This window comes from Triticum urartu, chromosome 4A (assembly GCF_056163025.1).
Source record: "Triticum urartu cultivar PI428250 chromosome 4A, HENAU_Tu73, whole genome shotgun sequence".
Classification (NCBI taxonomy): domain Eukaryota; kingdom Viridiplantae; phylum Streptophyta; class Magnoliopsida; order Poales; family Poaceae; genus Triticum; species Triticum urartu.
The window spans coordinates 615,424,296-615,444,179 of record NC_141876.1 but is presented as its reverse complement, the minus strand read 5'-3'; the positions used below and the strand labels follow the sequence as shown (position 1 = coordinate 615,444,179).

General features: G+C 49.1%; 1 protein-coding gene and 1 pseudogene across 1 annotated transcript; one reads left to right on the top strand and one right to left on the bottom strand.

Moving 5' to 3' along the window:
• Positions 1 to 5,279: 5,279 nt before the first annotated feature.
• Positions 5,280 to 6,026, bottom strand: LOC147977382 (uncharacterized). Its single transcript, XM_087521147.1, has 2 exons — positions 6,008 to 6,026; positions 5,280 to 5,923 (listed from the first exon to the last, which is right to left on the bottom strand). Exons 1-2 carry the CDS (start codon positions 6,024 to 6,026, stop codon positions 5,280 to 5,282), a joined length of 663 nt encoding a protein of 220 aa, XP_087377273.1.
• Positions 6,027 to 9,370: 3,344 nt separating this feature from the next.
• Positions 9,371 to 18,839, top strand: LOC147977381 (uncharacterized; annotated as a pseudogene).
• The last annotated feature ends 1,045 nt before the right edge of the window (positions 18,840 to 19,884 follow it).

The following is a 19,884-nucleotide window of genomic DNA, read 5'->3' as shown; positions in this document are numbered from 1 at the left end:
AGCCGGATGTGTACCTCAGACTAGGTGAAGCCGAAAGCTAGCGTTCTTAAGGGAATATTCGGTCGGTGACTCGAAAGATGATTTTTACATATTATTACCTGCCCCCAGATGTTTTCCTGCTTTTTTCGCAGTCCGGACATGCACTTTAGGGCATGCCTCCCAGGGAAAGGAACCCTTAACGGAACTATTCTCCCTGGAAGATGTTTCTTACTAACCATGTAATATAACATAACTAGTTGGGCACTTGTCTGATAAAGCACTAATGACCCCTACACCTGGTCTCCATGCATGCCCCGGTTGTTTCTTAACCGAGAAGGTATTCGGACACATTCCGGACTCTAGGGTCCCGAGGTTGAAGAGAAAAGGTCGGCAAAGACAAACGATCTACAATCCGGCTAGAAGGCATTTTACATGTCATTTTTCAAATACATTGTCAAATCGACTGATTGTATTCCTCCTCAAACCCGTCTAACAGGCTGTCTAACTTACAGTCACGTTGGGAATATTCAGCGGCCAACTCTACTTGGCCGTAAACTAAGCTCACAGGGATTTCCTTCCCATCGGGCCCCACAGGCCCGACCTCGGCCATGTGATTGGGATCCGCCTTCTTGTACCGCGTCTTCACCATGGCCCAGGCCTCCCTGGCACCTTGGCGGCAAGCCGATATCTTCCACAAACGGAAGCGCTGCCGCACTCCCTGAAGCTTCTCCGCAAGCTCTCCAAGGCCCTCGGGTAGGGAGAGGGACGGCCATAAAGCCAGGACGACGCCGCTCATCACCTGCCGAACTCGTTCGAGCAGTTGCACCAGCTCGGGAAGTTGATCACCCGTTGATATGGGCATCTCCTCCGCAGGGCGACCTGTGAGCACACCTACAGACATATTTTTGTCAATTGACTTCCTCGCCGAACTCTTCTTTTCAAAGGAGTTCGCTCAAGCACTTACTATAGATGCCGCGACGAAGCCGCTGATTCTCCTTCACGGAGCCGGACAGCTCGGCCCGAACACCTTTCAGCTCTTCTCCAAGCTGGGCGTGGGCATCCTGGAGTTTGTTCCTTTCCTGCTGCACCTTCGTCAGCACTCTCTCGCCGGCCTTCAGCCGGCGCAGTAGGTCTTGTTTGTCCGGATCCATTCCGGCAACACCTACAATGTCATTGTCAGACTTACACGCACGCCGCACACCGATTATCTTTTTGAAATAATGTGTTACCAGGAGGGGTCTCTGTGTTTCCTCCTGCGGCAGCTAGTGCAGCCTCGAGTTGGGCCTTGCACTCTTCTAGCTCCTGGGACAACTGGGTATTCTTCTCTGTAAGAGCCTGCAATATCAAATGATCCTTAAATCAGTTACCCTAACTACTTTAAGTCTCGAGGGCTACTGGCATATACAACTATTAACATCTCTTACCCGTATGTCCTTTACATACTGCTCCGCGGCTCTGGTCAAACCATCTTGAGCAGCACGGAGGTGCGCGTCCCCCGCGTTAAAGGCATTCAGCGCCTCAGGGGAGAAGCACGCGTCACGAAAAACTGTCCGGCGGCGCCTATGATTCATGGCGCTCTCCACCTCAGACCTGGTGGCGGACAGTCTGTCGGCATCCTCCGTTGGAGGAGTATCCGGCCCGCGCCTTGCGCTCGCCTCCCCCTCCAGACCAGGTGTTGGAGCCTGGCTGGTAGAGGCTGGGTTGCGAACATCTACGCCTACAGTCCGGCGAGCACTCTTTCTCCTGCAAAGGTCATGAGCGCTCAAACACTTCCCAGGAACTTTGTCCTAAATAACTACCGCGAGCCAATACCGTTGCGGCGATGTTTCGATCCGCGCCGCACTCCTCTTCCGCCTGCTGGGCCGGACTGACCCTTGTTGGCCAGCCGCTGCGGGTTCGGCTTCCTGCCTTGAAGGTACCTCCTGCGAGACACCATTGTATACGGTGGTCAGAAGTACGCAAGGACGAAACAATGGTGTCAGGACTTCGGTCACACTCACCTGGGGAGCCGGAGATAGGCCAGGGTAGTCGGCCGTAATGGCAACTAGAGCATTATCCATGCTGAGCTGGTAAAACACCCCGTCGATTAGCTCCACCTTTATGTCCGGATCCTCTTCGGAGGACGGATCAAGGGATCTTTCTGGATCCTCGGGCTGTGGAGCCGGGCTATGTATGCTCTCCACAGTCCGGCGCAGATCCTGCGTAAGAACCATAAGATAAGGTACTTAACTTTGAAAGCGCGGGTCGGATAAATGAACGTCCACTTACCCAGCTTCGAGGGTTGTTCATGGAGAACCCATTCAATGGGCTCGTCTGGAGAAAGTCCTCCTTCTCTCCCTTGTACAGGCCGGACAGAATCTTCACCAGATCTTCGGCCGATCCCGGCCCTTGGTGGCCATGACGAGTGGCATCATCCTCTCCGTTGAAATCCCACATGGGGTGGCCCCTGTATTGCAGCGGCTGCACCCCCCGCATAATGCATGTGGCCATGACTCCAATCATGGTGAGTCCGGAATGGGCCAGTAACCTTATCCGGCCCATCAAATAATGGACGCTCTTGTCTTCCTCCAGCTGGGGGCTCCGCGGGCGCCAAGTCAGGCGTTTCTTCAGAGGAGCATTGCTGAACTCCGGGAGGCCGATCCGAACAGGGTCCGGCAGCGAAGCGTCTTCTACATAAAACCATTCTGAAGGCCAGTCTTCAGACGCCTTCTTGGGGGTCCCGGATGGATATCCGGTCCCGGCAATGCGCCATATTTCGGCACCGCCTACTTGGTATATGGACCCCTTGTGAGAACGGGGTACGAGGCAGAATAACCTCTTCCACAGCGCAAAGTGGGGCTCGATGCCCAGGAATAGCTCGCAAAGAGCTACGAAACCCGCAATATGCAGAATAGAGGCGGGCGTAAGGTGATGGAGCTGGAGTCCGTAGAACTCCAGGAGCCCGCGGAGGAACGGATGTACAGGAAATCCGAGCCCCCTTATCAGATAGGGGACGAAGCATACCCGCTCCCCTTTATTGGGACTTGGGGTGGCCTCCGCTTGCTTCCCGCCTTTGTAGGTGGCCAGCCCGGCTCGAACCGGGACCATAAAGGCTGGATGAAGATATCCCTCCGCTTGGAGCGTTACCAGCTCGTTGTGCGGAACAGAACATTTCCTCTAGTCTCCTGGCAGAGGGCTGGGAGCACGAGAGGAGGAGCCGCGTCGACGGTCCATGGTGGAATGGATTTTTGGTCAGAGGCGCTCCGATGAGTACTCGCGGAGGGAAGATGGTGTGGTTTGGATCTGGATCCTTGCCTCTCTTATAGGCAGGTTATTTGTGCAGCTAGGGGGTAAAGCATAAAAGATACCCTGGCCTTTCGCATTCGTGCGACGCGTGGAAGAGGGCCTTTATTGGGCATGGAAGCCAAGGAGCGCAACATTTGTGAGGGAGCCGGACACTATTCGGCAAGCACATGGAATCTGGAGGAGAACCCACCTTGCAACGCCGAAGACTATATGCACGCTGGACTTATCGTCGTTGAAGCCTGGTTCGGGGGCTACTGAGGGAGTCCTGGACTAGGGGGTGTCCGGACAGCCGGACTATCATCGTCAGCCGGACTCCAAGACTATGAAGATACAAGATTGAAGACTTCGTCCCGTGTCCGGATGGGACTTTCCTTGGCGTGGAAGGCAAGCTTGGCGATACGGATATGTAGATCTCCTACCATTGTAACCGACTCTGTGTAACCCTAGCCCTCTCCAGTGTCTATATAAACCGGAGGGTTTTAGTCCGTAGGACATACAACCATTACAACAATCATACCATAGGCTAGCTTCTAGGGTTTAGCCTCCTTGATCTCGTGGTAGATCCACTCTTGTACTACCCATATCATCAATATCAATCAAGCAGGAGTAGGGTTTTACCTCCATCGAGAGGGCCCGAACCTGGGTAAAAACATCGTGTCCCTTGTCTCCTATTACCATCCGCCTAGACGCACAGTTCGGGACACCCTACCCGAGATCCGCCGGTTTTGACACCGACAAGGACCTTTCAAGAGGGTGATTTGGTGCTCCGGCTCATCCAGGATCAGTCTGATATGCATAAGCTATCCCCGCCTTGGGAAGGGCCCTTTGTGGTCAGCAAGAATCTGCACAACGGGTCATATTATCTCATCGGCATTCAAGAGCGCAAGGACTCATTTAAGTCAGAGGAGGAGACCCGCCGGCCGTGGAACATAGCTCATCTCCGGCCTTACTATACTTAAGTTACTTCTTAAGATACTTTCTATAATGTACATATTATATAAAGCAATAAAGCAGGACCTCTGTCCTTTTTTCCCATAAAGAATGTTTCATGTTTTCTTTATCAGGTGATGGACAATGCCAACAGGGGACGGATCATATCTGAATCCGGCTTTCCCTTTGGTCCGGCTTATGATCATATCTGAATCTAGCCTTGGTCACTTGGGGGCTTCCTGTTCAAACATAGGTCGTATTCGAACCAAAGAGAACATAGCTGTCGATACCCACTTGATGGGCATATTGCCAAACCCACTTGGGGGCTTCCTGATCAAATTTGAATCATAGCTTAACCCCTTTGGGTCTGACGTGGATCGTATTCGAATCAGCGTCATTAAACAACTCTTATGTTCACTTGGGGGCTTCCTGTTCAAACATAGGTCGTATTCGAACCAAAGAGAACATAGCTGTCGATACCCACTTGATCGGCATCGCCAAAGCCACTGGGGGCTATATGATCGTATCCGAATTTTAGCTTAACCCCTTTGGAACGGTTTTTCTGATCGTATTCGAATCAGGAGCCTGTGAACATTTGCAAGTATGACTATTTTTCACTACCCTTAAACCCTCTTGAGGAGACGGTTTTTGATCTTTCCGGTTTTATATCAGTTACTTCAGGTTCTATCAAGTGCCAGGTAAAAATTTATATGAGCCGGAGAGGTTATCAAAAAAGGGTTGCAGGTATGCTGTTATGATTATGTTTTAACAAATCATGAACCGGCTTATACACATGATTTTTTGATCATGTCCGGGTTATCAATATTCTATAACCCGCTGGTGCAGTAAACTGTCCAGGAAGTCTTGCCTATTTTCACGTGCAGATTAAAACGGAGAAAGGAGAGATAGCCATGAACCACTTGATTAACATAAGCAAGATGGAAATAGTGCTGGCGGCTTAACAAAAACAATAAGTACCATAAGGCACGACAAGCATTAAGGAGTTTTTCTATCCTATTACAAGACTCCCCGAGTCTGAATAAGTGAAGCATTGTTCTTTGACAAGTTATTACCCGTCTGGCGGCTTATTCCTCCGGCTGGCTTGATGACTCCGGGTTATCCTTCCCCGCCTCTCCTTCGGTTGTTTTGTCCTGGAAGGTGGACGAGGCCCAGTCAATGCCGCTCAAAGCTTCAAATTCAGCTTCATCATCTATTAAACTGGCCGGGTCCACTTCAGGGGCAAAGGTATGCTTATGCGTTGGAGGGAGTAGGCTGACTTGGTCATATGGGACATTGGGGATTCTCCGGTTTTCGCTATCATAACCCGGCGAATACTTGGTGAGGTCAGTGTCCTCCCCAATGAGAGTCGCCAGAGAACGTACGACCTTAACACAGGCAGTGAAGTCCTGTTCACCAAAAGCTGTGTCGTCCTCCTTAAGACTCAGATATCCAAGAGAGAGGTCAGCAAGGTCAAGCTCTGGCACCCATGCTTTTGCCCGACTCGACGCAGCCACGGCTCTGGCTCTTGCAGATGCCCGCCTTAAGTCTTGAATGCGTTGAGGTAGCACCGACAGATGTCTCAACACGTCTTGCAGAAGCCGGGGAGAGGTATTTGATAACGCCACGGCGGTCAATGCACGCTGTGACCCGGAGTACAGCTGCTCTGTCAAGGTGTACACTGCCTTAAGCTTGACAATCATGTTTTCCTTCAAATTAGTACTCCTGGGGCCTGCATATTCGCAGGTATAACAGTAAGCCGGAGGCAACTATTACAATAACTTTTGAAGGATTACAATGCTTATGAGAGGCTTACCAAAGATAGCTGAGACCATTTGGGATATGTGCCGCTTTAAGTCGGATAGCTCATTTGTTGCCTCGGCAAGAGATGCCTCCGCTGTTTCAGCCTGGGTCACCAATGAAGCCCTCTCATCAACCCAAGCCGTCTTTTCCGATTCAAAATTCTTCTTCAGCTTCTCTTGTTCAGAGATACTGAATTCAAACTTGGAATTGGCTTTCTGCGCTTCGAGCTCTTGGGTTTTCAACTGGCTCTTCAAGTCAGCAATCTCCGCCTCAAATTGACTTGCGGTGGCCTGCATTGACATCAGGTTATGGTAAGAATCTTGGTAAGATAACATTTAAGTCCCAAGCATTTTACAAGTAAAAATACTTGGCACTTGGGGGCTAATGTATGTTTAAAGAATTTTTAAGTCTATTTTACCAAGTTACACATATTAAGTCTCAAGCACTTTACAAGTAAAAGTACTTGACACTTGGGGGCTAATGTGACTCAAATTTAACGTTTCATGTCATCTCTGGGTTAAACATATTCAATTTAAACCGGACAAAACTAATGGCTAGCAGATTACTAAGTCTACAGCATATTCAGTCATAAGCAATAGACTTGGGGGCTGGTACAGTAAGTAAGATTCAGAGTGAAAGCTTAAATTTTACCTCAAATTTATGCTGTATTTGCTTCACCATGTCAATTTCCAGGTCACGGCTACTGTGTACTTGGTTTAGATAGCCCGAAACTATATCACCAATGCTTAGATGAGAGTAATCAGTGATGTCTTGTTTGGACCTCCGGCTCTGAGCAAACTCTTCCTTGGCGGTGCATTGGGCAAGGGCAGCGGGCCGGCCCGGTTCAACATACTGGCTCTTCACAATTTCAACTTCCGGATCAACCGTCTTGGCCGGGCTAGGAACTTCCGGGTCATCCGAGTTATGAATCACGTCTTCTGCAGGCGGGTCAGAAGTTGGCTCTGGAAGGTCAGAAGCCGGTTCAGGCGGCGGCTGATGAGCGGAGCTTTCTGGAAAGGATGAGTCAAGCACCGGTTCAGTAACCACCGGGTCTTGGGACGGCTTATTTTTCTTTGCCTTCTTGCTGGGCTTTACTTGCCCGCTGTCAATCAAAGTGGAAGGGTAAGTATCAAAGCATAAGTATGGATAAACTCAAAGTAAGAAAAGTTATATTACCCGGGAGCCGTTTTGAAAGCCGGCATGTTCGATTGCATCGACTCATCGGAAGAAGGGGAGGTATCCTGATAGTTGGAGTCAGATGAATTGAGAGGTTGGCGAATCAAACCCATCAAGGGTAAAACAAAACGTAAGTCGGAGATAACCTCGGTCCGACGCTTCCTGGTTACATCGGGTAAGCCGGAGGAAAGCTCTGCGTCCTGGTTGGCCCGAGTCTGCCTCCGGTTCTCAAGCTGCTGTTGCTTCAAAAGAAATTGAGGATCTTGGTAAGCGAGAGGGTGTGAAAACCTTACTTTCCGGGTCACCCTTCGGATTCTTTGTGTTGGCAAAGGCTCTGAGTCGGAGGAAATTATAGTTACCTCTTCGCCAGCTGCTTGGCTGTTCCCAGTATCCTCCTGAAAGGATCTAAATGTCAGTAAGGTAATGGTGAAGGAATTAAAGAAAATTAAAAAGATTACCTCCTCCTCATCTGAAGAAGAGTCATCCAATCTCATCATATCAGAGGCGCTGGGGTTCTTCTTTTTAGAGGTACCCATCCTGGCGGCTTTCCTTTCGGTCTTCTTGGTCGCTCGGGCCAGTTTTGCAGCCTCATGGTCATACTTGACCTTCCAGAAGTTGTCATCGGCCTGTGGAAAAAGACAAGGAATCATAAGTACCAGAAGGTAACATATTAAAGAGTATTTGTGAAGATTAATAACTTACTGCAGGAGCCGGATTCTTCTTGCAGAAGGGAAGCAAACTAAAAGTGTTACTGGTTACAGTGCCTTCCTTCAAAAGTGATTGGACTGTAGCATCTACCACATCGTCTGGTAAGTCCTCAGGATTATGACACATTGAGTCGTCCTTTTCGCCTGTGTAAGTACACATTAAGCCGGAGCGGCGGCTTAATGGTAATATCCGCCAGGTGACCCAGACCCGGACCAAATCAATGCCAGTTAACCCGTTGCCTAAGAGGGCCTTGATCTTTCTGATGGTGGGGTTAAGAGGCAGGCGCTCAACAGCAGTTAACTTGTCCAGCAGAGGATGTTTGGATTCAAGGCGCAGGGCGCGAAACCGGGCAGAGGCTTCTCATTAGCCGGAGAGGTGTCTTGGCAATAGAACCACGTCCGGTTCTAGTCTTTGGGATGACTCAGCAGCTCAGCGTAAGGAAAAAGGCAGTCTCTCCGCCGCTGGATTGAGATGCCGCCAAGTTCAAGACTAGGTCCGCTGGCGCGCTCATTCTGCCGGTTTAAGTAAAAAAGCTCCCTGAACAGCAGCAGACTTGGTTCCTCTCCTAAATAAACCTCGCAGAAGACTTGGAAGTTACGCAGATTGGACACGAAATTGGGTCCAATGTCTTGAGGCCTCAGGTCAAAGAAATTCAGAACTTCCCTGAAGAATTTTGAGCCAGGAGGGGCAAATCCCCGGTACATGTGGTCTGTGAAAACTACTACCTCTCCGTCTTTGGGTTGAGGTATCTCTTCAGACGGGTGAGGGGCACGGTAGGACATGACCTCCTTTTTTGGCAGATGGCCAGACGCTACAAACTCGGCAAGCTTGCTTTTTGTGACTGTGGATGGAACCCAGTTGCAAGTCATAGGGGTCTTGGCCGCCTTAGGAGCCATAATGACAGTGGCCTACGACAAAGTAAAAAGTTCCGGTTCACATTTAACCCGGGAGAAATATTCAAATTTATTTAAAATAGCGGTTTAAGCAAGGGGCCTAATGATATAAGGGTGATTGTGCAGTAAAGTTTAAACCGCTATCAGGATCAACAGTGATTCAAGGATTTTTTAAGCCGGACACCTGGAAAATGGTGATAAAGTAAGTTTTCCAGAAGAAGCTTTCCGGGTGATAGAAACAAGTTTCACAGACAACAGCCTTTATTATGGATCAAAATATTGTTCTGAAGGAGAAAAATTTCTAGACCTAGAAACAGGGCAGAGAAGTTCATGCATTCAGGGGAGGTCTCCAAACAAGAAAACGAGATCTATTTCTATACAAGGTCAACACGGACAACTACCGCAGCAGTTCTGCACAATTCTTACGATCTAAAACAGGCTGCGGAAGTATGAACTATCAAGGGTTTGCATTGGGCGGTGATGAACCCGACGAACTTGGCAGAGCATCAAGATGGATCTAAGGAAAGAGAAGAAAGGAACTCACGGATGGAGATGAACCGCGGAGGCTCGCCGTCGATCTCTGGTCGAAAGTCAGGTCGATGCAGCGGCCTGAGTCGACGAAGATGAGGGGGTCGAAGGTGACGGCGGCGGAGCTTGAGCGGCAGAGAGGAGAGGAAGAAGACGATGGAACGGGTAAAAGGGAAATGACCTAAGTCGTGGCTATTTATAGGAAGGAGATGACTGAGACGGCGCGAGAAACGAGGAGATAACAATTATTATCCAGCGGCCCTGACGCCTCGGTTTTCGGAACAGTCAGTAAAGAAAAGATCCGTTGAAGGATTCGGTGGAATAAAAAATGAGTTGAAGGAAGGATGACATCACGCCGAGTTAAGACGGAACCAGAAGATGACGTCATGGCGGGTTAACAAAAACCCTCTATATAGTCAGAAGACTGAAGATTTAATTCTTTAAAAATATTCTTTAGACTGACATGAACAGGTTCAAATCAGTCTGGGGCCTAATGTTGGGGATATGACTATTGGTGTAAGCCGCCCAGGAGGGGCCGGGTTACGCCAAGAGTCTTCATCAGAAGAAGCCCAAGGCCAAGCATGAAGATGGCAGTTCAATAAAGAGCTTAAGGCCCACGGGCGGCTTAAGCCCATTGTAGTAAACCGCCATAATGGCATGACTTGTAATGTAAGGTAGATTTAACTGGTCACCGAGTCGGACTCTGTTTATAAGCCGGTCGGGACTCTGTAAGCCGCAGGTGTCAACCCGTGTATATAAGGGGACGACCTGCGGGCGACTTAGGGCAAGAAACAACTCATCGAGAGCCGGGCATAGCGTATCTCGCTCCCTGGTCATTGAAACATCAATACCAACCCAACTAGACGTAGGCCTTACCTTCACCGTAAGGGGCCGAACTAGTATAAACTCTCTCGTGTCCCTTGTCTCGATTTAACCCCTTCAAGCTTCCTAGTTGCGATGGCTCCACAACTAAGTCCTTTCACGAGGACATCTGACGTGACTATTCCACGACACGCGAGGTTGAAGCACTCAAGGCACAAGTGGCGCGGATTCCGGAGCTTGTCCAAGAGCAAGTGGAACAACAACTGGGAACGAAGCTCAACGCCATGGTGCCTACGTTGATTCATGGGCTGACGACGTGGATTGCGGGCGGCCAACAGGGGCCTCCCCCGGTTCCCAGCTTCACGGCCAGCAACTCGCACAGCGCGCAGGCGGCGCCATTGGTGTCTCCGACGGAGGCGGTATTCGTGTCTCCGGCGCCGGCACGGGCATTGGAGCTTAATGCCCCGTGTGTACGCCGGCCGGCACCTCGCCAGCAAGCGCTCCCTCCGTGAGTTGCACGCCCGCCGTTGGCGGTGCCTCGACATTAGCCGAGCTCGACGGCATCACGGTAACTAAGCCTCTCGGCCGATGACTTCATCTCCTTGCCTTTGACTGGGCATCCCTGACGCCCTACATGTTTTCGCAGGGTGCCGCCGACGTTCCTTGCACTCTTCTGCACTTCGTGGGCGCCGAGTTGGTCGATGTCGCCAAGGGCAGAATCGTTCAACTGGGCAACCCCATGTTCCACGGTAATCTGATGCCACCCACAGTGTATAGGGTTAAAGTGGTTCGGGTGCTGCCAAGCTGCGACGAGTTGTTACCTCCGATTCGACCCGCTGGGGCCGACGAAGAAGATGAGATGACCCTCAGCGCCTGCGTAAACTGGCTCCTGCTTTGGCCGAAGAGCCAGATTCGTTTGGGGGCGGGGGACACCACCCCACAGACAAGACCGCCAGTCGTGCCGGCGCCAAGCCATGGCAAGAACGCCGCAACGCTACCGGACCTGCCGGACATCCCTATGCCGGACATCCCTATGGCACAGGATCCGGACGACGACGACAACGACGACGGTACATTTACCAAAGTCGATAAGTACTTTGCCGAACATGGGTACGCTGACGAGTTCTGCGGGCCTCTTTCTCAAGAACCCAACCAAGACGACCGCAATCTAGCTGGTACGGCGGAGAAATCCAATTGCAACAGGCGTCGTCTGGCGTTCAGTTCTCAGGAGACGCCTCTAGCTCCCGCCTTCACCGAGCCTCAGATAGCTGAGGTGCGAAATATTATCAGCCCCAACACGCTCAAGAAGGCGGTCTGTGAGCAGAACTCGGTCCCATTACAGGAGATCAAGAAGAAGGGACGGAAACAAAAGACTAACAAGGGCGCCGGTGCGAGCCAGCCGGCACCGAGTTCGATCCGTGCTCAGGACGGGCCACCTTCACCTAAGGATATCTCGAGGAGGGTGCATGTGGCGGGTAGGGCGATGCTACCGCCAAATATGCTCAATGCTGCAACCGGTGCTATGCGGAGTCTGCACGACAGTGTTCTTTCTTTGGAGAAGCGGCGTCTCAGAGAGAATGATGTGGCATACCCGGTTTTCGTGGCCAAGGTGCCAGAGGGCAAGGGCTTTGTGGATGGCGACATCGGGGGTACGATCGTCCTGCGGTATTATGACATCTTTGCTATGTTTAACCTTCATCAGTTGCACTACACCTTCGTTCGGCTGTTTTCGCTGAGTATGGAGATGCGGATCATTAGAGACAAGACCCCGGACATCGTGATAGTTGACCCCTTCTACATGCGTGCCAAGCACTTGAGCAGCCCTGGGGACCGCCAAGTTGTGAGTTCACACCTCGAAGGCGTCATTCTGGCAAACCCAGATAAGGATAACTTCCTTGTGGCTTACTTTCCCGAGTAAGTCATCCCTTAACCGCCCCGTAACATATGATTTCTTAGATCGATCATTCTTTTTTTTTCTAACATTCCGTGTTCTGTGCAGGGACACACATTGCACACTCATCCTCTTAAGCCCGAAATATTCCATGGCCACGTATTTCGACCCGAACCGTAACTCCAAGATAGACTACACAAATGTCAAGAAAGTTCTTGATGATGTTCTCCCCGGCTATGCCAAATCTGGAGGCACCTTCACCAGGGCAGTTCGTAAGTACGGCAAGCACATGTTCTCACACAATACGAAGTTCTGCTGCGTTAAGAAGCCGCCTGGCGGTCAGAAGGATGCCTACTACGCCCTCCATCACATGCGGGCGATCGTAAGGGACCATCATCACCTTCTGCTACCAGATAATCTCAAAGATTGGGCCGCGAACTTGTCGGCAATCCAGGACGCGGACCTCAGACAAGAATTCTTTCGCATCCAGTCGGAGTTTGCGGACATCATCCATCAAGATGTCCTTCATACCTCGGGGCAGTTTTTCCTCAGATATCAACCGTCCAACAATGATATAGATGGAACGCTACAAATGCAGGGTGACAACGACCGCGATTTCATGACCATCACGACAGACGGAGGCTTCATCCACGCTCCTGTCCGATGAGTCGAGTCGAAAGTAGTGATGTGTAGTTCTGAAACATTGATTGGCTCATGTTGTAATTAAACTTTAATGAATTCGTATGTCTCTTTGGTTTGGACAGTCGTTCAACTTAGATGTAATCGATGCTATTTATTAGTAGGACCATGAATCGTGCTATTAATGTCTTGCTTTTCTCTTCCGATCCTTTTGTTGCATACTTACATATTGCTTATGTATTGTCTGTTGTTTGGCTTGTGCATAGAGATGCCGTCGTATGTCGTGTACAAGGGTAAGGTTCCCGGAGTCTACGACGACTGGGAGGAGTGTCGGAGACAGGTTCACCGTTTCAGCGGTAACAGTTACAAAGGATACACCACTAGGGCGGAGGCCGAATCTAGATACGCCCGCTATCTAGCGGGAGAGAGGAGGGAGCGTTGGAGGAACCGGATGAAGACCAGTTTGATCGCGATGATGCTCATCGTGATGACCGCAGCTCTCTTCTATGTGATGGTAGTTTAGATGATCGATATCGACTTATAATGTGAAGACAAACTCGATACTCGCGGTCTTGAGACTTGTAATGTTTTATCTTTGTTCGGTCTTTTGAATTCGGAGACTAATATGATGAATTGTATTCGGAGACTAATCTTCTATTGTATTCGATGAATCTGATGTTGCTGTGTGCTGCTGTCTATATTCTGTCCAATAATATATTTTGTAACCTGTGCAAAAATCAGAAAAGTGAAAAAAAAAATATTCATACTAATGGCGCATCACCACCAGGTGCGCCATTAGTATGCCAAAGGATACTAATGGCGCATCACCACAGAATGCGCCATTAGTATGACAAAGCTCATGCTTACGTATGGCCCCTCGGGAGGCACACTAATGGCGCATGGTGTTAGATACTAATGGCGCACTGCTTGGTGTGCCATTAGTATACCAGATACTAATGGCGCACTAGTGGTGCACCATTAGTAAAAAATACTAGTGGCGTGGTACTAATGGCGCATTGGCAATGCGCCATTAGTAGGCAAAACCGGTGCGCCATTAGTAGGCCTTTTCCTAGTAGTGTCAGCCGCAGTCGGTCTTGTTGGTTAAATTTATGGTTAAAGTTGGACCTCGGGAAGCATGGGCGCACTATATATATTTTGGAATGGAGGGAGCAAGTTCTTTAGGCCAACCATTTGGAGTCCCATTGTGTCACAATAAATATTTTAATACCATGAGTGAAAAAAAGTTCAGATAGAAATATTTTATTTTCCCCTAAAAACTACATTTCATTGAGAAAAATGGTTTAGTTCTTACAAATTAATTGCAAGTTCTTTAGGTCAACCATTTGGAGTCCCATTGTGTCATAATAAATATTTTATTACCACAAGGGATAAAAATGTTCACATAGAAATTTTTTATTTTCCCTAAAATTTTGAGAATATATACATTACTGAAAATAATTGTATTCACATATGGAAAATGTTCTACCCGATCTACGAAATGTTCATATATTTGCAAAGATATCTACCACGTACTCCCTCCATCCCATATTGATTGTCTCTGAAATGGATGTATCTAGATCTATATTATTGCTAGATGCATCCGTTTGATCGACAACTAATATGGGATGGAGGGAGTAATAAATAAATGTTCAGACATACTGGATAAATGTTGATCCCGTGCCCAAAAAAGTTCATACTTTGCCAAAAATGTTGGTCCCGTGCTAAAGAAAGGATCATACATTTTAGGAAAATGTTTGTCCCTTGTTATAAATTTTTTATATATGTTATCTAAATATTCATACTAATTGTAAGGTGGAAGATAAGTTGTATTTCGGTTAGCACCTAAATATATTGAAATTTACGGAAAACAACATTTTCTGCAAAAGAAAGTTAATAAATGGTGGGAGGTAAAAGATGGATAGTTTCCATCATAATAAATATTTTATTACCACTAGTGATAAAAATGTTCAGGCAGAATTTTTTTATTTTGGCAAAAAGATTGTGAATATATACATGTCCAAAAATATATTCATATTCGGAAAATTGTTCTTCCGGATCTACTAAATGTTCATACATTCACAGAAATATCTCCACCTGCCAAAAATGCTAATACATATTGGAAATATGTTGATCCCGTGTCAAACAAAAATGTTTTTGTTTCTCAAAAGTATTTGTCCCTTGATAAGAAAAGATCATACATTTTAAGAAAATGGTTCACCCTTGTTAGAAATTGTCCATAAGAAGCTTAGACAATTATTGAGAGAGGTCTAGGTGGACGGTCGAAACCCTAGCCACGGGAACCATCTACTCCCCATCCCGTCTCCGCTAGGGAGAGTCGCTGGGCAATGTCCATGTGGCATCGGTGAAGTGTGGAGGTACTCATTGGTGTTGGTCTGCTTGTAGGACTTGGAGGGCTATTCTGGGATGGAGAAGGGTATGTGCTCTAGTGGTGGTATTCATCAGGCGCGGTCGACAATGGTGTTGGCGATCCAGCACTATGATCTTCAATGGTGGCCCGGCCTGGCTAGGTCATCGGAGAAGAGGGAGTCGGAGAATGAAGTTGGACGATGGCAAGCTCGACATCAGACTTGGACGTGTCGTGCAACGACATGTGTGATTTTTTTCCAGGTTTTCTTAGGGGCACTCTGAGTTTGGTTTGGGGCAATGAGGTGGCGGGCTGTTCCAGTGTAGGAATAATGTTCTCCTCGTCCTTTACCTGTTTCATTGGTGTGCTTATCGGCGATAGAGGGCATGTGAATCCATGTTTGCAACAGATCTTTCGAGATCTGGTTGGTTTACCTTTCCGGTGGACCCGTCTGAATTTGGAAGGGTTTCGTGGTCTTCTGATTTGCTACGGGTCCTTATAACCGTTTTCTTCTCCTTGTCGGCAATCTGTCAGTGACTCCTGTTGTGCATTGACGACATCCCTGCCAGTGCTTGTATAAACTCCTAGGTTTACAAAGGTTTGCTCTGTGAAGGCAGAGGCCGAGAGGTGGAATCGAGTTATACTCACGACGCGCCCTCGGTGGATGCTGGAGGAAGAAGACTTGGGCACCCCAAGGATATGAATGTAATGTTATTTTCTGTTTGAGTGTTTGTAAGGACCTGTGATGCTTAATATATGGGTTTAGACCGTTTCAATCAAGAGAAAAAAAGAAATTGTCCATGCGTTTTAGGCAAATATTTGTACTCCCTCTGTTTTTATTTACTATGCATATTAGAGTCGACTAAAGTCAAACTTTGTAAAGTTTGACCAAGTTTATAGAAAAAAAATACAAACATTTACTATAACAAATCTATATGGTGTGAAAGTAAATGGGTCTATCTAGGACACATCTAGATGTGACATAGTTATGTCACATCTAAACTGATGTTCACTCTGTTTGTGGTCTATTTTTATTTGTCCTAATTTTTTTTGTTTCTTGTTGATGCATTATATATTTGTGGAAGTTTAGATGTGGCATCCTTAAAAAACATCTAGATGTGAATTAGACAAATTGAAAGTAAATTCAATAATAAAATCTAATGGTATTAATTTGTTATTGTATATGTTAATATTTTTGTTTATAGATTTTATCAAAGTTTACAAAGCTTAACTTTGACTAAAGCTAATACGCAAACTAAATAAAAACGGAGGAAGTACACGAGGGTTGTTAGCGAAAATATTCAATAGAGCACCTGCACCTGTTTATCCTGAACGTCCATGTACGTATGGATCTGTGCCAGCTGTTCCCGTAAGAATCTCACGGCAGAGTTACCTCGCAGTTGTTATCAGTAGTACGCGACCGTGATCGGCCTACCACCTACCGTAGGCCACTGTTCCAGCTGGGTCATGTGCTCACACATGAGGACAGATGCTCGTGACCCTGTTCCACCTCCGTCCTCCATTGTATAGTAGCTATCCACAGGCGAAGGCTTGGCGGCGGGGAGACGGATTCATTTGAGATTTGACATGGAGAGGTCACGGGTCTGAGCGGAGGGGGGAGTTGCTGGGTCAAGAGGAGGCGGGGAATTTTTTCTACGTATCATCTTTTATAGAAGAGTGGGGGAAGAATCCCAAACCACAATGGATGTTACAGAGTTTTAAACGCTGCAGTAACACCCGCACATAACGAACAATCCACCGCTCCACCTACAAACGTGGCAGTCGGGACTACTCACTCCCTACCCACCCTACCAGAAGATCAAACATGCTGTCTACTTCGCCCTTCAATAGACTCGTCTGCTGCCAAGCCTTGCCCTCCGTGATGATGCGCCCAACAACCTGCTGTAGGGATGGCACAGCGCCATCGAACACAATTGCATTCCTATACTTCCACAACTCCCAAAGCCCTAGGGTGAGGAGTGCCCGTATCTCCTTCGGCTTGCGAACACTCGACGTTCGCACAACACACCAATCCTTTAGGTTGTCTTGGACCGTTGGGGACCACTGCGGCTTGCCCAGGGCCGAGCACAGAGTTCTCCAAACTGTTCTAGCGAACACACATGTCAGCAGGATGTGATCAATGGTTTCGTCCTCCTGATCGCAGAACAGGCAAGCCTCCTGATGCGGGAGGCCATGGCGGGCGAGTCTGTCTGAAGTCCAGCATCTGTTTCACATAGCCAGCCAGGTGAAGAAGCGGCACCGGAGGGGAGCCCGAGATCGCCAGGAAAATTCCGCCGTCGGCGCCACCTCCCTACCAACGAACCGTGCCGCATAGGCCGACCGTACCGAATATTGGCCGTTCGTTTCCCAGGCCCAAGTAATGACGTCAGGGACGTGCTCGTGGAGCTGGATCCCATGTAGTCTCTGCCAAATCTCAAGATAGTCCACCAGATCCTCGTATGCCATGTCTGGGTTAATGTCCCGAGTCCAGGCTCCCATTGAGATAGCATCATGTACCGTGCGTGTGCGCCTTGCTCGCTTAGAGATCCTTTCATAGATTCCAGGGGCGAACTCCTGAATTCGCATCCCATGTAGCCAGCGATCCTCCCAAAAGAGAGCTTCCTTCTCGTTTCCAATCGTCACCTTGGTAGCCGCCGCGACTAATGCTAGAGATAACTTGGGGAGGCTGAATTTGAACTCCGTCCAAGGGCGACCACTGTCCACCCGACGTAGCCAGGCCCAACGAGACTGCATGGCAATGTTCAGCCACCCGAGGCACGGGATCCCAAGGCCTCCCGCCCATCTTGGCAAGCACACTTCCTCCCAAGCTACCGAGCAGTTCCCACCGTTAGCCTGAGCCTTTCTGCACCAGAGGAAGGCTCTAATTATTTTGTTTATGGCCGTTACCGTCTTTACCGGAAGGTCCAAGGCGAGCATCGAGTGAATAGGAATCGAGCAGAGCACCGATATGACCAGAACAAGCCTGCCACTCTTAGGCAGGGTTGCCGCTTTCCAGGTGGGCAGGCGCGCCGCCACCTGCTCCACCAGGCCGCTAAGTTGCGCTGCAGATGGTTTCCTTAGGCCTATGAGGAGACCTAGATATTTGCATGGGAAGGACCCAATGCGGCACCCCAAGGCTTCTTCCACCCGTGCCACCTCTTCCTGAGAACACCTGATGGGCATGGCCGAGGTTTTGTGCATGTTAACCCGGAGCCCCGATGCCACGCCGTAGATTTGTAAGATCGTAACTGTCGTAACCAGATCCATGTCCACCGGCTTGGGGAAAATAATCACGTCATCCGCAAAGATAGACATGCGGTGCTCACATCCCACGCGCGCCAATGGCGCCAGAAGACCAGAAGCGGAGGCCAACTTGAAAAGGCGATGTAGGGGTTCCATGACAAGGATGAACAACATCGGCGATAGCGGTCCACCCTGACGAAGGCTGCAACAGTTGAAGATCGGGGCCCCAGGCACCCCATTAACCATGATACGTGTTGTGGAGGTGGATAATAGTCCCGCGATCCAGGACATCCACTTTGCGCCAAAGCCCATGTGATGAAGAACTTCCAGGAGGAATGGCCATTTCACTGTGTCGAATGCTTTGGATATGTCCAACTTGACCATCAAAGCCGGTCGCTTCAAGGCATGAAGGTGGCGGGTTGTACACTGCGCTAGCATAAAATTGTCATGAAGAAGCCGTCCCTTGACAAAAGCGCCTTGATGTTGGCCCACCAAATGGGGTAGGTCCTCGGAAAGACGGCATGCCAACACCTTGTCAAAAAATTTCACCGCGCCATGAACCAGACTCACCGGGCGGTAGTCTTTGAACTCCTCGACTCCCTCTCTCTTTGGCAGCAGAGCCACTAGGGCTTTGTTGAGTGATGCTAATCCACGCATGTCTCCATGGTAGAATGCCGCGAGGGCATTCATGAAGTCGTCCTTGATGATATTCCAGCATAGCGCGTAGAACCGGGTCATAAAGCCATCCGGCCCGGGTGCCTTGTCCATGGGCATGCTTTTGATCACTTTGACAACTTCATCGGCCGTGAACGGTTCCTCCAAGTGTTGCAGGTCCATGGAGGGAAGGTCTAGTTGTGCCAGGTCAATCGTGAACTGGCGACCCTCGGTGGAACCAAACAATGCCCCGCAGTATGAATCCACAACTTCCGCAATCTTCTCTTGGCCGGAGACAACCCCGTCGTTCTGCCGGAGCGACATGATCACATTCTTCCGTTGTCGGTGCCTGGCATGGCGATGAAAGAACTCCGTGTTGGCGTCCCCCTCCTTCAGATGCAGCAACCTAGATCGTTGTCTTGCGATCGACCGTTGTAAGGAGGAGAGACCCAAGAGTTTCCTTTTCAGAAGTTTCCGAAGCCCAAACTCCTCATGGCTCAGCTGTCTAGTTTCCATGGCCACGTCAAGACGTAGGATCAACTCCAGGGCAATTGCGATCTGCATGTGTATGTTGCCAATCCACTTGTCATTCCACCGTTGGAGGTGTTTAGCTGTGGCCCTCAACTTGTTATTCAACACCATATAGGGGTTGCCCTCCGAAGGTATGGAGTGCCACGCCTCCTGCACCGTTTCCATGAAGCCCGGAGCCTTAGGCCAGAAAGCTTCGAATTTGAAGCGTTTCCCATGTTGAAAGTCTGCGTGCAGGTCCACCAATAGTGGACAGTGGTCCGAGATCACCGAGCTCAACGCCATTAAGAAGCTGGAAGGGTACAGATCCTCCCAACAGTTTGTCCCGAACACGTGATCGATTCTTTCCAACGTGGCCCTTGACCTCTCGTTGGACCACGTGTAGCGTCTCCCATTCAAATAAAGCTCCTTGAGCTCCAACCTATTCAGTTTGGAACGAAAGC